This window comes from Lipotes vexillifer, unplaced genomic scaffold (assembly GCF_000442215.2).
Source record: "Lipotes vexillifer unplaced genomic scaffold, Lipotes_vexillifer_v1.1 scaffold1114, whole genome shotgun sequence".
Lineage (NCBI taxonomy): Eukaryota > Metazoa > Chordata > Mammalia > Artiodactyla > Lipotidae > Lipotes > Lipotes vexillifer.
The window spans coordinates 1,242,779-1,260,430 of NW_006779031.1; the positions used below are offsets into that span (position 1 = coordinate 1,242,779).

The window sequence follows — 17,652 nt, forward strand, 5'->3', positions numbered from 1 at the left end:
CCCGCGTCCCCTGCATCGGCAGGCGGACTCTCAACCACTGTGCCACCAGGGAAGCCCCGAGTTCTCTTTTAGTTTCCCACTCCGCTAAGGATATGCCGACTCTAGGAAATAGCCTTTCTGCTCCTATATAAGAGTTAACCCTCTAGCTTCCTCTCTCTGCTCCTAAGTGGCCCTGCAGAGTCCCTGCTTCCGGTCCCCAGAGTTCTCCAGGGGCTCTGAGCCCAGCGCTGGGCATCTGGAGGGAAAATGAAGGAAACTGGCCTCACACCTCCCTCCGCTCCTTTCTTGGGTGTTCTGTCACTGTGATGTGGGGTCAGAGGTCAGAGGTCAGGCAAGCCTGCCTTCACCTTTGGCCTTGGGGGTCGGGGGTCAAGGCGGCCGGAAGCGCAGGGGCTTCTGGGAAGCGTCTGTGGCTGACCCGGCGCGTCTGTGGCTGCGGCGGCGGCGGCTTCTCCTCTAGCCGGGAAGCGGAGACGAAAGCCCTAGAATAAGGTAGGAAATGCACACGGCCACGGACAAGCTGCGCGGAAGGTGAAGCTCGCTCCTTAGGGTCTCAGAGCTGCACGGGGTGGCTGCGGTCCCTAGCCTGTCCTGTCTCATCTCCCACCAGGGGAGCCCGAGCCCTCGATGCTCTCCAGGATGGGGTTGTCCCGCTGCTGCTGTCCCAGTGACAGAGTAGCTCGAGTCAACAATTCCACGAACATCTGTTGAACCAGATCTCCCTGAGCTTCCCAGCCCACACGGCCGACCCAAGTGGTTGGAAAGGGCTTTCTTAACTGGGGCCAGTATCCACCTGCCTGCATGGAACTTTCACCTGTAAGTCTACAAAGAAAAAGTTGTCGTCCTCTTTCTCTTGTGGCCCTTTAGCTCTGGCAAACAGCTCACCTAAACCTTTTCTTTAACAGACTAGACATTTCCAGTTCGTTCACACTGTTTGTTACTCCAGAGGAAAGTGAACTCTGTCTGTGCTGCTTTGTGGGATTGCTTCACCCACGTGGTCGCGTTATTTCCTATCCCCTTTTATTGACGCATCAGTATTTTGAATCACTTTTTTTCTAGGTGACATTGCTAAACAGTATTTCCTATGTCAGAGCCACAGATCTAGTCTGGCCATTGAAACCCCAGCTGTTGCTAGCTTTCTCTTGATGCCTGGGCTGCAGCAGGTGTGTTGCAGTCTTGTCTGCAATCAGATCAAGCATTTCCACCTTGCGGATTGATGGTGACATGGTCGAGCTGACTCATCCACAAATGGGGAGAGATTCTGGTTGGCTTTCTTTCTTATTTTGTCTAAAAGTGACTTTTGCACACTCAGTTTGTCTCCTATTTTTGACACCCAGTAACCTTTTGTGAGAAACTGGGTGGAGGTGGGTGTGGAGAGACGGTTCTCTGGTGAGGAAGGCATCAGTGTGAAAGTATGGCAGGGTCTTTCTCAAGTATCCTAGCAAGCAGCACAGCTCTTCACTTTTGGAAAAAACTAAAACCTAGCGCTTGGTACCTCTACAGTCAGTAATCTTACTTCATATGGATGAAATAGCGAGTGAACCTGTATGTGCACAGGTGTGGATAAGTGATCTTGAACATTCCTAATGATCTTAGCTGGGCTCCATAGGAAGGAGACAACAGGTACACTAAGTGTGCAGCAAGGAGGACGTGAAATGATTTGAAATGATGGGTATCAAATCTAGCCCTTGGCTGTTGCCTCAGAAATGTGCACAGGTGATTTTCATGTGGGTTGTCTGCAGATCACACCTGGAGAAATGTGGGACTAGGTACCACGAGTCTACTGTTCGGTGTTTTGAAGCCTAGCTTCTATAACAAGTTTGTTTCCTTTGGACCAGTGCGTTTCAAATTGTAGAGTGCGTCAGAATCACCTGAAGGGCTTGTTAGTGCACAGATTGCTGGCCTCACCCTCAGAGATGCTGATTCAGTAGGTCTGAGGCGTAGCATGAAAATTTACATTCCTCACAAGTTCCCAGGTGAATCTGATGCTACCACACTTTGAGAACTACAGCCTTTGACCAAGCCCCTGTCTCATATGCCCTGGTTCCAGTAACCCAGTTCTTGTCTTAATCCTTCCTGAGTCCTTTTAAAAATGCCTTCGAAATAATTCAGTTTCTCTGGACCTAGAGACTTTCTGACTCTCACCAGTTCTCCCAGGGGCTGAAGCTGAAGTAATACCCAGAACCCCAGCACCGGTGACCTCGCTTCCAGACCTCCCTGTTGCTTGTCTGAAATCCTGCTGTGCTATTTCCTTGACGCCAAACTCTCCTTGACCTTGTATGGTAGCTGTCCCTGGACTTCTCTCTCACCGGCTCCTCACCTGTCAGGGCTTCCTCATCCGGCTTAGTGTTGAAACTTGCCTAAATACTTCCCTCATCCCAATAAGTCTGTCTGATATCCTAGCCTCAGCCTCCCACCTGGCCTGGCCCTTGCCCTTGCCCTTGCCCACTGGGCTCCGGTTTTGACACACCGTAAATATAGAGTACCTGCCAAGGGAATTGACCTCTTATGGCGTCTTCTCCACCAACAATGCGAGTGACATCATTGGATGATTGGTTGCTTTGAGTGATGTTATCCAAAATTATTTCAGCTTCAGTAGAATTTTCATAGTCCATATTGGAAAAGATAGTCTCAGCACGGGTGAACTTCATACGAGTGTTTGAGACAGAAACTCTTCCACAGGGAAATGGCACTAGACAAATGGGAAAAAAAAATTAGTGTTCTGGTATTTCTCATTGGCAAGCAGAACTTGTATTACAAAAATCGAAAATGAGGCCCATCCTTGTCACTTCTGAGAAGTAGGCCCGTCGATATTTTTTAAAAAATCAAATCAATGAATATAGTCTAAAACTAAAAGGTTAATTGAATTATTTTCATGGAAAGTTTTCAAACCCTTCATGAAAAGGACATTTGGCTGAGGAATCCATCATCTTTATGGAAATAGAAGAGGTGTTCCAGAATTGTATTTTGTAAGACTTCTATAAAGTCTAATGACTTTCTGTTTAGTTTCTTTGCTAAAAAGTCTTACTCTCAAGTACTGTCCCTGAATGGAAATCTGGTGCCATGTAACTTTGATTTTAGAATTAGGTAAATGGGATGTCTGCTGCTTATTGTTAGCAGGATTTCTCTCTTTCTTTCTTCTTTTGGCCGCACCACATGGCTTATGGGATTTTAGTTCCCCGACCAGGGATCGAACCCGGGTCCTCAGCAGTAAGAGTGCAGAGTCCTAACCACTGGACCGCCAGGGAATTCCCAGGGTTTCTTTTGTAGACCAGAATGCCTTCTAGATTCCAAGGTGGACTTTAGGTATCCACTGGGGAGAGATCATCATGATTTAATTACCTGGCTGTTGAGTATTAACCAAATAAGTTATTGATATGATTATTACAGCCACATCTACCTGGGCACTGGCCACCTTTTACCTTGGGTTGGTTTATTTCCTAAGGAAAAGAAATCATCTACTGAAACACGGGGGACAACCAGAATGGAAATTTGTAGTCCAGCAAAGTCACCTCACATTTCATTTCTCTCTTTCTATCCACATTCCTTATAACAGACATTTCTATAGCAACCAGCTGTGGCAGAGTATCATGAAGACAGCATGTGGTTGGGAAAACAAGAAATTAGTTCAGAATACTTATGTATAAATATAAATCATCAACAATAGCTAGAGAAAAGGGACCATTACTATTGAAAGGCAGAAAAGCTTATTTTAGGTTTGGCCTATTTATTCTGCTAAAGCTAAGGCTATATTCAAATATAACACTTAATAGTTGGAGGTGGTTCTCCATTTTTTTCCCTTGCTTATAACAGAGAAGGGCTTATAAGGGTTTAGCTACTATGCTATCTGTCTACACTGGAAGTTAGGTTTTGAAGGTTAAAACAGATATACGCACACACTCCTCCCTAGGTAGGCTAATTTGAAGCAGTGTATGTCAAGGACCAGGTAGAAGGACAGGAGGCAGGCAGGTCCCTGAAGCATTAGAGACTCTTCATTTTAGTGCAGCATGTATACTCTTGGCTTCTGATGCTGCCTTTAATTTCCTCTGCTGGGTGCATTGCTGAGATAGGTATCGAACCCATTTACAGAGGAATGGTGCGTGATTTAATGTACCAATTTAATAAGATATCAGGCTTTAGAAGTGCAAAAGAAATTATATCTAGTTTGCTTCAAAAAGACCCCTCATTTATCAAATGTAATTGATCCCGCAGAACCTGCTTTTTTCAAAATCCAAGTTTCTACTGCCTTCTTTTTCAGAGAAGAGCAGTATGAGTTTGGAGTGGAGATGCTCTGAACACACCAGTCAGCTGTCAACATGGTGGCATGGTTGGCATGAGTGGGAAATACTGCTTTGTCCACTGCTGTATAGACTGACTGTGCTGATCAGCCTGACACAACTTAAAACAGATGGTTGTCGGAACTGTTGTGATGCCAAGTGTGTAAACTCAGCTGAGACCCAAGGATAGGAAATAACTTTCTTGGAGTAAGCCAGCCACAACCGGACAAATCATGCTTAAAATTCACTATCCTTGGGCTTCCCTGGTGGTGCAGTGGTTGGGAGTCCACCTGCCGATGCAGGGGACGCGGGTTCGTGCCCCGGTCCTGGAGGATCCCACATGTTGCGGAGCGGCTGGGCCCGTGAGCCATGGCCGCTGGGCCTGCGCGTCTGGAGCCTGTGCTCCGCAGCGGGAGAGGCCACAGCAGTGAGAGGCCCACGTACCGCAAAAAAAATTCACTATCCTTGTACTAGAAGCCTATCAGTCAATCACGTACGTATCTTTTATGTTATGGGATTACTACATTAATTTGACTTGGCAAATTACAAATAGGCATACAGAAATCACACAAATTGATTGCTTCATGATATAAAGGTCAGAGAAAAAAATCAGACAGAAAAGAATTCAGACTGAAGACAGTTGCAGAATTTCTATTTAAAATGATGATGCATTTTGAAAAATTAATTTGTCCAAGCTACTAGTCTTTTCTATGATTTCAAAAGGAAGTAGAAACAAGTAGGGCATAAAATTATGTAGGTTAGTTATAATGCAAAAAGTTCAAATATGGATTTGGAGAATGTATCTGCCAAGCTTAAAAAAAAACTTATTTAGATTTTGACCTGCTGGTTCGCAGGACTTTTGGTCTTCTGCAAGTCGGTATCCGGCAGTACAGGAACAAACCACCTTGTTATCAGTGCCCTTTTTACAAAACTGCTTGCATCTGCCATTCTTAATGCTGCATGTCGCATCTGAAAGAAAGCAGAATCAACAGCAATAGCATCATGTATTTTTTTTAAAGATTTCTTTGATGTGGACCATTTTTAAAGTCTTTATTGAATTTGTTACAGTATTGCTTCTGTTTTATGTTTTGTTTTTTTTGGCCACGAGACGTGTGGCATCTTAGCTCCCTGACCAGGGATCGAACCCACACCCCCGGCATTGGAAGGGGAAGTCTTAACCACTGGACCGCCAGGGAAGTCCCAGCAATAGCATCACTTAACATGCATTTCTAAAAAGTACATGAAACTACTGACTCCTGTACAGGTCAGATATAAGCTGGGGGCATTCATGGAGAGAAGTGTGTGAAGCTAAGCTTGAGCTAAGAGTAGGAAAAAAAAGATAAAATTCTTAATAAGGCATAAAAATGGTGGCAGCAATATATGTGATTTGGCATAAAACTGAAGTTGTAGATATACTACTTTCACAAAGTCATAGAGTGCAATGAAAAAAGCTGTTTATTAGAGTGTAACATATTCCAAAAAGTACCCAGAATTTTGGAATAAGTTTTCACAAGGTGACTGCACTTGTTTAAACAGTAAACAGATCAGTACATAGGAAGTTATCAACGCCCCAGAAGCTCTCCTAATTCCCCCTTCTGGTCACTATTTCCTCCTTTCCAAAGTTACCATTACCCTGACTTCTAACAGGGCATTAGTTTTGCCTGTTCACGAAGTTTATATAAGGAGAAGCTCCCAATATGTACTCCTCTGTGTCTTTCAGTTAACATTTTGTCTGTGAGCTTCATCCATGTTGTTTTGTATAGCTATAGTTCATCTGCATGCTGTGTAGTATATTCCACTGTATGAATATTACTACCTTCATTCATCCATTTTACTGTGGGTGAATATTTGAGTTGAGTTTCCCATTTTTGGCTCTTATGTATAAAGCTGTAATGAACATTCTTGTACATATCTTTTGGTAGCATATGCTTGCATGTTTCCTGGATATATAATCATGAGTGCAATGATTGGACCCTGTGTTCAGGTTTAGTAGATACTGCCAAGTAGTCTTCTAAGATAATTGTACAAATTTGGATTCCCACCATCAGCGTATGAGAGTTCCAGTTACTGGATATATGTATTGCGGATATCTTCTCCCACTCTTGACTTACCTTTTTACCCTAAATAGTATATTTTGCTGAATAGAAGTGCCTGGTTTTAATATAATCCAGTTTTTCAAAGCAAACTTGAAACTGGCTGACGTGAGTAGGTGTCAACACAAGAGAATGAATTAGGGTCCTTTAAGGGAGCTAAATGCCTGAAACGCTATGTGTTGACAATGATAAGCATTCTACTGGCTCATATTTTCTTTACTCTCCTATACAATCTCCCTTATTAATATAAAATATCTTTCTTTGTCTCATACAATGCTTTTTGTCGGGATTCTGTTTTATCTGATATTAAGATAGCTTTGCCAGTTTCTTTTTGTTAGCATTTACCTGGCAGATGTTTTCACATCCTTTTATTTTAGCCTCCTGGTAGAGTTTTATTTTAGTATCTCTTTTATCAACAGCATGCAATTAGATTTTTAACTCCAGACTGAAAATTGTCATTAACCCCAATTCACATTAATTGTGATTCCTGATATATTTGGCTTGTTCCTGCCATCTTATTTTCCATTTTCTAATTTGCATGCTTTCCCTTTGTTTCTCTGATGCGATCTCAATAACAGGAAGTAGCAGGTTTAGGACTTGCTGGCTGAGACCTGCTGAGTTAAGAGAAACAGGCTCTGCCCTTGGGCCTATTCCTGTCTCTAGAGCAGCATAGGAACACAGTGAATGGAAGGCACCTTCCCCCTTACCTACAGGCTCAACAGCAGTACAGCCTTAAAGAGAAATGCTCACTTGTCAGTGCGGTTAGAACATGGAGAGTCTGAACATGAGCGACTGTGTTAGCCACCTCTTTGTGCACCATCTTAGTCCCCACCAGCCTCACCCACGTCCGTCCCCAGCACCCTGGTGATCAGCTCTGCATGGACTTCCGCTGGCCTTGTCCAGGTGCAGCCTTGAATGGCCTGGGCTCAGATCTGCACTGTGTGCCTCTCGCCTCTTAGCTTGGCGTTCCCGGGTTGATGCTGAGGCCTGGGATGCCACGTGACCTCTAGGGGGCCCCCAGCGTGTACAGCCTGGTGATGCCGGGGAGTTAAAGCCCCACAGGCTGAAGTGTTGACCGTCTGGAGAAGGGTGCTGATGGACAGATTCTTTCACCTCTTCTCCCTCCGAGGCTGACTCTCCTGAGGCCAGCTCACGTGGCTTCTTGGAAAACAGTCCCCGGAGATCAAACAATCAGTTGCAGATGAGGATGGATGACTCCTTTTACTCTTGGTTCTCCTTTCCTTACCGCCTTACTCCCCCATCCCTTACTCTTGCCCCCCTGGAATTGCACACCCTAATAGATAAGCTTGTGTCAGAGACTCATTTTTCCTGGGGGATTCCAGGCTAACCGAGTGACTATATGGTTTTGGAGTATATTATGGATTTTTGAGTGACAGATCTAAATTTTCTAATTACATTTTACATAGGTAGCATAGGCTAATGTAATGATTCGCTCATGTTCCTTACTGATACTTCAAGAAATAAGGGGAGGCAAATCAACTGTTACTAGGTGGACAGAGGAACCAGACTGAGCTTTAACCTTTGCTACCAATAATCCACTAAGTGCGTGATCCAAAAGGGTGGCACTTGATCCTTTTTATTTATTTATTTATTTTTTAAAGACCTTTCTCCTCACTATTGGTGATTACATCCCTGGCTCTTCTCATGTTACTAGCAATCATTTTGTTGCTACAAAGCAATACTAGAGTGTTCAGCCAAATCAAATACCACCTGCAGGGAGTGTTCAGTCAATATGAGATTGTGCTAAGTTCACAGAGGTGGGTGGTAGGTGCTGACTACTTTGGTCCAGGCCATGCACAACGGGAATGGGTAAAGTCAGTGTGCTTTTCCCGATTCTGATGCGGCGTGCTTGGCTAGGTAACTAGACCTCTCTGTCATTTTCCTCATTCGTCATTGCTCTTTGCAGCCCAGCGTGTTGCCGCTGTTGCTGTCCTCTGGCTTGGTTTGCACACGCAGTGGGAAATATTGCTGTCCGACCAGCAGTCTTTTGACCTCAGGTAAAGAACTCGAGTCTGGAAAGAGAATAACAGCACGAGGAGTTCCAGTTGAGAGGTCTGTAGTCCTGGACCTCAGGGACAGTCACTGTGGGCCTCATTCATCAATTGCTTCTTGAGCGCTCGGACGTCAGGCACTGTGTTGGGTGTGGGTTCTCCCTGGTCCTGGGGCTGATCTCAGTGCCTAGAATATCTGTGGGAGGACATGCCAAAGCATCTGTTCTTCTACCTCCGTGTTAGCCAGCACAAATACCTCTTTCTAATTCCCCTCATGCCTACCACAAAAGTTATCGTGTTCTGCTTTATTTTACTCTGCCTTCATCTTCCCTGATATATTCAGGGATGGGAAAACCAAAGCTTGGACAAGAGATGTTCTGTTTAACCAGTGTATCACAGAATATGTTGTTCGGCTAAACTCAAGATATTTTCTTTTTTCTACTCCACAGAAATACACAGTAAATTAGTAGTGTCTGTGACGTGTTAGCAAAACGAAAAAAATTAAAAAGTGTTTATATGCTTGATTTTCTTTCCATCCTCTGTTACTGTGGGGAAATGCCTCTTGTACTCTTTAGAAGGGACAGGAATGACCAAGTTCTTATAGACTTTGATTTATCTGAAAAGGACTCAGATGTGATGTGTAGCTGGGCACATACAGTGGTCTTTATTCCAGCCAAAGAGACACAATAGCCAATTAATTGTTCTAACTAGAAAGCGTGCCCTGAATATTTGCACCTCTCTCCCCTGGAGAGGAGCCTGATGAACAAGAGAAGAGGAAAACAGCAAGGATTTAACAGTGGAAATCTCCTTCCCTTTCCGAGACGGGGTGAGGCAAGGGACCTGGGGCCCGGATACTCCATAAACTGTGCTGTTTTTCTAGTGGCTTTTGAGATTAGTCCTTAGTTCAGTTTGAAGCAACAGCTTAAACGGGAGTTTGTATATGCTTTTGCTTTCCTCTAGTGTCTGAGATAAAGAGCTTTTTGAGAGAATTCCCACTTTATTCCTGAACTAAGCGAGCTGGGAGGATTTTTCTAAACCTTGATCAGATGGGCTGGGGGAGCTCAAGACACCCTAGAGGCCAGGTGTAGTGGTGGCTGCAGTGTCACTGTAGAGCCCTGACCAAACCAAAACGTGGGGAACCCGAGAGGCCTGAGATGGTGCCCATTGTAGACTTAGCACTCTTGCTGTGTAGACTGTAGCCTCAGACACGTAGCAAAACCTGTTATAGCAGTTTTGTGCTTATAGCTACATTCCTCAGGGCTCTTTGCCTCTTTCAAAGTGTCTTTATTTTTAAACTAAAGACATTTAGGAATATTTAATACTAAACACTGTTTTCAGTTATACTTTGCTACCACATGCCCTTCATTCTTAACGGAGACCAGTTGAGTCCTTCATTCCCTCAGCTCCAATAGTCATATTATTTAAGCTGATACTCCATCAGTTTCTGTAGGTTTCCATAATAGCAGGATCGGATTTATCTAGGTCAATCTGAACTTGAAATTATAACCGTTCAGATGAAAGTAGCACTTCAGAGGTGCTGAGCCAATGAACACACCCATAGGAAAGGGAACCCAGACATCGGTTTGTCCCCATGCTGGGAAGCCTGCAGGAGTGGGAGTCCAAGCCTGGGGTACAGTTCATCCACCTGCATCTCCTTTTTTCTTTGTTTTTTTAAATGTTTTTGCCCTGCCACCTTTTCTTTTTCCTATCTTCTATTCCTTTTTATCTTTTGGATCTCAAAGGAAGATGATCAATGGATTTCTCTTTAGCACTGAAAGGATTTCTGAACAGCATTAGAGATGACTTTTTCCCTTCTCAATAGGACAAGTGCAGCTGCTGTGTTTCATTTTGTTTTATGCCCTTTTCATCTGTGTGTCAGGTGGGTTGCCATAACGCCTTAATAGAGTCTTGCTAATTTTCTACTCTTTGCCCTTTGTTAGTCATGTAGCCTGTGGTGGTAAATTCTTTCCCCAGGACTGCATCTCTATTCTTCTGGAGTTTCAGAGGAGAAAGAGAATCCGTCATTAGCACTGTATGCTTTTCACAATCAGATACCAGTAATCCTGCATCCAGAGGTAATAAACAAGTAGGTAAAGGACTTTGGGGTTTACTGTTCCAATTGCCAAAATCTCAGAACAAAAAAATTCTAGGATATGCAAAGAAAAGATGCACAATGATCCTAGATTTTCTATGTAATTCTTTCAGCGTAATCAGTATAGTCAAATTCAGGAATGAGTTTTGATTTTTGTCAACAAATTTCATATGTGAAGTGGTTCATATGCGTGGAGAAGTGCCTAGTATATGGGAGAATTGGCCTTCCCATACCCCAGTTCTTTACTTAGTTGACTTCCACTGCTTTTGTTGATAGCAATTTAGTCACGAGTTCTAACAATTTTATGGGTCAGTTTTCTTTGTGTTTTGTGGGTCGCAGTTAGAAGAATGGGTTTTGGCCAAACCAACTGAAGTTCAAGTCCTGGCTCAACTGTTTACTGCTTCTGTGATTTTTGAGCTGTTTGAGCTGCACTTTTCTCATTTGCGTAGAATGGAGAGGATAATGGTGCTGACTACATGTGGTTGTATTGAGGATGAATATGCTAGTGGAACATCATTACCACTTCCTACTAGCTACCGAATCTTACTGTTGTTCTTCATCTAGTTTCTTGAGCGCCTCCTGGAAACTATGACTGCAGATAAAATGAATGTTTATAAGCTTTGAAAGTATGTTTTATACAATGGAATATTATTGAGCCTTCAAAAAGAAGGAAATTCTGTCATAATCAACAGCATGGATGAGCCTAAAGGACATTATGGTAAATGAAACAAGCCAGTCGTAGAAGGACAAATACTGCATGATTCCACTTATATGAGCTGTCTAAAAATAGTCCAACACATAGAAGCAGAGAATACAATGGTGCTTGCCAGGGGCCAGGGGGAGGGGAAATGGGGAGTTGTTGTTTAGCAGGTATCAAGTTTCAGTTATGCAAGAGGAATAAGGTCTAGATGTCTGCTGTACAGCATAGAGCCTAGAGTTAGCAGTACTGTATCATACACTTCAAAATTTGTTGAGTGTAGATCTCATGTAAATGGTTCTTTACCATAATTTAAGAGAAAATTATGATTAATACACATTGCATTTTCCAGTTGCAGCTGGTTTCAAAGGGAAATTTTGAACCACGAGTAATCCAAAGATAGTTACTTACCTAATTCACAGTTCTTTCCTTCAAATCCAACTTGACACCAACATTCATAGGAATTAATGTCATCCTTGCACAGGCCACCATTTAAACATGGATTGGACTCACACTGATCTCCATCTTAGAGATAGATTAAGAAGTTGAATTAGCAGAACCATTGCTTAGAATGCTTAGTATTCCCTGCACAGACTCATGGAGAGGGGAGCCTGATTTTAGGGTCAGAGCAAGACTGCTGACCTGGAAACCAGCTGCTTATGGGATGCCCCTGTCTTCCTAAGTTTCTAAAAACAAGTAAAGGTTCTTAGGCTAACATTGTCCTAGGAAATGGCCCCGAGGAAGACATGTACATTGTTTATGTAACTGAAGGGAGGAGGAAGAGGGAAAAGAACGTCTGAGTACAGAGATGTACTCTATCGGCAGAGTGTGAGAAGAATTTTCAATCCTTCCTTATCGAACGATGATGGAGTTAATTCTCAATGAAATCACATTGCTTCAACAATCATCTATGTGTTGTACAAGGCTTGCTCTGTCACAGGTCTTGTAGAGCAAGCTGAGCTAGGTAACAGCAACTCCACTCATGAGCTTGGTAACAGATAGCAACTCCACTCAGGGACCTGGCAGCCTAGGCATGGCGCACATGCATCCACTTCCTCATCTTATCACTTCACTTTTCTTTTCTTTTTTTCTTTTTTTTTTTTTGCGGTACACGGGCCTCTCACTGTTGTGGCCTCTCCCGTTGCGGAGCACAGGCTCCGGACGCGCAGGCTCAGCGGCCATGGTTCACGGGCCCAGCCGCTCCGCGGCATGTGGGATCTTCCCGGACCGGGGCACGAACCGGCGTCCCCTGCATCAGCAGGCAGACTCTCAACCACTGCGCCACCAGGGAAGCCCCTATCACTTCACTTTCAAGCAGAGTATGCAGTGATCATTCCAAACAGTACAAAAGATGCTTTACTCCTGAAAGATATTCTAGTGTCTGTGATTAGGTCCCAAATGGTTTGGTAAAGTGAGAAACAACTTTCAGTACAAAGAATTAAAAAAGAAAAAGTTCTGAAAATGTGCTTTTTTTATATATAGATTGGCTATGTTTCCTTCCCACCTTTCCTGAAGTTTCTACATTTGCAGAGTTCTGGAGAGCCTTTGAGGATACTGGTCATCAGAAAACAGGAGGAAGGAATAGATAAGAGGAGAAGGGTCAGGATGTGGAGCGAGCCTTTAAGTCTGGTTTCTGAGAGCTCTGCCTCCATCCGTACTTCTAAGGAAGCTTCAAGAGAAAGGGATGCATAGAACCAGAAGGGAGGCTGGTATGCACTGTGAGCTGGGAGAGAGCCCTGAAGAAAACTGGGAGCAAGATCAGCAAGGCTTAATGTATGAGTAACAAAAGAGTAAGTGATAAAGATGATGTAAGAATAAAGCAGTGAGCGAAAGGGGGCAATGTAAGAGAAATTTCTAATGGTCATTCATATTTTAGAGCCAAGCTCCGTGACATCTAGTGTGTGGCCCCCTGCCTGCTCTAGGGACAGCAGGAGAGCGTCTGTCGTGCTCGCTGTCAGGAGCATGTGTCCAGGTCCCACTGACTGGGGGTTAGCACCCCTTTCTTAGGAATAGTCCCTCTCTGGAAAACTGCTTGTTGTAAAAATTAGACCTTGCCCCCTCTGCCCCTTGATCCAGTGTGCTTTTGCACAGATACTTCAGTTTGTTCCAATTCTATGAAAACAAAATACATTATCGCTGGTTTATTATTATTGATGTTCAGAACTGGTCTAAAAAAACGAGCCACATTTGCACTTTATATTACAGACGAACGGAGCTGAATTATTTAGGATGTTTCACTGAAAGGCTCTGGGCTTGCAGCCAGCTACACAGCAACTCATTTGCTGAGACATATCTTTAAAATGAGTGTCATTTCATCCCGCATTTAGTCCTCTTTTGGGTGCTTGTCTGTGTGTACTTCGGGCTGAAGCAAAGCCACAGACTGTAGGGGTCAAAGACAACAAGGGACAAGACCTTGCCAAGTGAGAGCCTCCTGTTTAAGCCTACCAGGTGGTGGTTTAATGAATAACTGCATTTAGATTTGAAGGCCGGGACGGGTAATAGAGAAAGTGGGGATTGGGCAGTGGAGAATTTGGCTGCTCTTCTGGGCTCCATGACTCCCTAGCTGGGTGACCTTTGACAAGTCATTTAACCTCCCTAAATCTCAGTTTCTTCTTCTGTAAAATGAGGTTCATAGTGCTTTGCTCACAGGGTTGGTGTGAGGATTAAAGGTGACAGGCACTCTGTAAGGAGCTGGGCAGATGCTGGTTAATGTGGTTGGGTGATGTTTCCTCTTCACCAGGCTCCTTACTTGGTGAGATGATGGAAGAGAGTAGGGCAGGAGTGAGGGGCCTGCGTCCCTATCATGTGAGAAAGCCCATACAGGGAGAAACAGCATAGGCTATTTTGGGGGGGTTGGGAATCTCGGCTGCAAAGTGAAAAGAAGCCGTGGAGTTGGGTTTTCTTTTTCTCTTTTCTTATTTTTGTTTTATTTTTAGCAGACAAAGCAGAAGTGACAGTGTAAAAAATTAATAAACAGAAACCTCAGTTAAGTAGAGTCAAGAGGGACTTCCCTGGTGGCGCAGTGGTTAAGAATCCGCCTGCAAGTGCAAGGGACACGGGTTCGAGCCCTGGTCCGGGAAGATCCCACGTGCCGCGGAGCAACTAAGCCCATGCGCCACAACTACTGAGCCTGCGCTCTAGAGCCCGCGAGCCACAAGTACTGAAGCCTTCGCGCCTAGATCCTGTGCTCCTCAACAAGAGAAGCCACCGCAGTGAGAAGCCCGCGCACCACGAGGAAGAGTAGCCCCTGCTCGCCGCAACTAGAGAAAGCCCGCCCGCAGCAACGAAGACCCAATGCAGCCAAAAATAAATAAATAAATTTATTAAAAAAAAATAGAGTCAAGAGACTGGAAGGCAGAGCTCTCATGCCCTATGACAATAGCAGAGCCCAACGGGAAGAAGATAGACTCCTTTCTTGGCAAGGACTCAGCCAATGAAAAGCCAGGGACTCTTTGTTTACTGTAGCCCTCCTCACTTCCTTTTCCCCTCTCTAAAGGAGTTGTCTGCCCCCCTACCATGCAGGGACTTGCATGTGGCTCACGGTGGTTGTAGACCCTGAATTGCAATTCTCTGCTGATCCTGAATAAACCCATCTTTGCTGGAGTCTGTCTGTTTCAGGTCAACAACAGAATCATGCCCTTGATGTTTTCCAGGTATCTTTACCTGAGTTACAGTAAACAACACAGCCTGTGACCTAGAAGGTAGGGAGCCAACTTCAAAATATGGTGTTCAAGAGGTACTGATGAACCTCTGCTCACAGGTGGGGGGCCAACTGGGTGGGGGGGTGGGCAGTGAAGGGACCATGAGAGTTTAAATGCAGCCAGGAATATTTTGGGAGGAAAGGTAGAAATTGATTTGCTTTAAAATACAAGATTCAACATTTTAAATGGATTAGGAATAGAGAATAAAAAGACTTGTTTGGACTAACTGTAGGGCAATACCTTAGTAGAGAGTTGGCGTGGTAGCATTCATTACTAAGAACGAGGAAAGACAGATAAAGCAAATATAACGGAATGGACCTCTTCTTCCCTCATGATTTAAAAACAAAGTGGAGAAATTATGAGTTACAAGAGTATGAATAAGTCCATTAGTGTCTACAGAATAGAATCTGGGAAAATAGAACTGATGGAATTCAGTGAATTGGCTGTCCAAGTTAGTTTCTGTCCATGCAAATGGTCTTAGGTAAATCAAGCTGGGAAAGTTACACTGCCTCAAAATCCTGCTGCTGGATTTTAAATTAGTTTTAAAACTTAGTTGTCATTAAAGTTTTGACTTTTCCTCCTTTTGGTCAATTCATTCAACAAATATTTACTCAGTGCTTCTGTACCAGATACTGTTCCAGGTACTAGGACTACATCAATAAACAAAACAGTTGCATACCCCTGCCAACATGAAGCTTGCATTCTAGTGAGGTGGGAGACATAAATAGTATACGTAAGACCATTATATGATACCTCAGTGGTGAAAAGTGCTATGAAAAATAATAGAGCAGGATACGGTGTTTAAAGTGATGGGGTTATGGGGGGCAGGTTGAAGTATTAATAGATGATCAAGGCAGGCTTCATTGAGAGGGTGACATTTGGGTAAAGACCTGAAGGAGGTGAGTGAGTGAGCCTAGGGGAACCTGGCAGAAGAGCCTTCCACAGTAAAGGAACAGTCAGGTCTAAGACTTTGAAATGGAAGCATTTCTAGAGCGCGCAAGGAGCCGCAGCAGCCCAGGGCGTGTGAGGAGGAGAGGAGGTCAGGGGGGCAGCGGGGAGGGAGGGGCTGGGCAATCAGGAGGGCCTTGAGGCCACCAGACGGCGGAGCACTTTTAAGCAGTAGACATGTAAGTCAGTCAGCATTCTCTGATTCTCTGCTGAGGATGGCAAACTCTCATTCAGTCCCAGATGCAATTCTCTTTGGTCTCTCCCTTCCAGATTCCTGGGGTGGAACGATGTTCCTTTTGAAGCCCTAGGAAGAAGTAAGCGTATCTGCCAGCGGATATCTCCCACGCTGGCATAAACCTGGAGTCTCTCACCGTTGAATTTTGGGTAAAAATAGTTGGACTTATTTTTCTGAGCCCTTTTGACAGAGTTTGATATATTATCTGTTTACACAGAAGAAAAAATACATAATTCTCAAATGTTTCATATACTAGAGAATAAAATGAATTGCTTACCAACATATTGCTTCCAAAATTCAGTCTATAACGAAAAAGAAGACATGTTAATGGTGCTATTTAAAATGTTTTCAATTTGATTCCTTCTCTGTTATAACATTTGTAAAACACGTGTATGTATAGATATTTTAAAATTCCAAAGAGAAGTATGGTCCCTCCACCTTTTCTTTTTAAAGGTTTTCTATTCTTTGCTCTGCATCTGAAGGATGTTATGTGGAAATACTCACAGTTTTCTCAGTGTTTTCAAAAACTTCTCGTGCTTCTTCAAAACTACACTTTTCTTCTATACATTCTCTCTCAAGGTTCCCTCGAACAAACTCTTCCAATTTACCTGAATTATACCTCTTTGGCCGATTCAGAATTTTGGTGGCATTTTCACGATCAAGAAAAACTGAAATTTAAAAGAAAAAGAAAACATCATGAAAATTAAATACATCTCTTAAGAAAGGCTTTCTTTCTAATCCAAGTAATCCCAAAGCCAATTTATCTTTGGGGCATGGAGCCAAAATCTGTGACGTTCTCATGGCACTGTATACACATGGAGATTTAGGAATTAAAGTTAAATTTTACTCTTAGTCAAGAGAACTCTGGTAATGAAAGGTCAGATTTTCAATCATATTTGAATTTATTCTGGATGAAAAAGAAAGTTCTGAGATAAGCAGTTAACTTCACACTTTGTCATCATTTGAAAATAACTAATTGCAGATCCTTGCAAGGTGATCCATCACGCTGGCCGGGCTGTGTTTACAGGACGCAGTTGCCCAAATGACTTTGGAGTACATTTCCCTTGGAAGAGCAGAAGCCTAAATGCAACCCTGCTGTCTCTCACTAGATATTAAAGAAAAACCACTGCATTCATGTTTTTTTAACCTTCAGACTCACAGCACCTTAAGTTGGCACGTGTTCTAGGAATACCAGTGACATAAGTCTTTCTCTGGGATTCAGGATGTGGTTTATTTTAGCTCTGACTGTCTAGCCTGTTAGGAACGCACCCCTGAACTCCGGAGGATTGAGGTCTCTAACCTAATTCTCCACCCCAGCCCCTCCCCGCCACTCTCCATACCTCAGTCTCTTCTTTCTGTTTCACTCTCTGTCTCTGTGCGTGTTTCTCTCTAGATAGACAGATATAGATGTAGTATCTATATCTATAACTAATAACAGGAACTCAAGAAGTTACCTGGAGTTATTCCTTTCTTCTAGAGACTGTCTGATACCATCTCAACAGGACCAGGTGTTTATAACATGAACTTTCCAGGGCATTTTGGGACCGTTTTCTCATTAGCGCCAAAAAAAAAAAAAAAAAAAGGAAAAAAAAAAAAC

At 43.5% G+C, this 17,652-nt stretch overlaps 1 protein-coding gene and 1 non-coding gene across 3 annotated transcripts in view; both read right to left on the reverse strand.

Annotated features, from left to right (window-relative positions):
• The window catches only part of F9 (coagulation factor IX), a 29,870-nt gene that overhangs the window by 7,687 nt on the left and 4,531 nt on the right, over window positions 1-17,652 (reverse strand). The window contains exons 2-6 of one of the 2 annotated variants that reach the window (XM_007452073.1): window positions 16,560-16,723; window positions 16,333-16,357; window positions 11,583-11,696; window positions 5,118-5,246; window positions 2,487-2,692 (exon numbers count right to left, since the gene is read on the reverse strand). In XM_007452073.1, the coding sequence (XP_007452135.1) occupies window positions 2,487-2,692; window positions 5,118-5,246; window positions 11,583-11,696; window positions 16,333-16,357; window positions 16,560-16,723 (638 nt within the window). The remainder of the gene's footprint in view (window positions 1-2,486; window positions 2,693-5,117; window positions 5,247-11,582; window positions 11,697-16,332; window positions 16,358-16,559; window positions 16,724-17,652) is intronic. The other variant, XM_007452074.1, reaches the window with a different exon arrangement.
• On the reverse strand, window positions 3,176-3,248 carry TRNAK-CUU (transfer RNA lysine (anticodon CUU)). Its single transcript has one exon. It is a non-coding gene; the product is annotated as a tRNA-Lys (tRNA).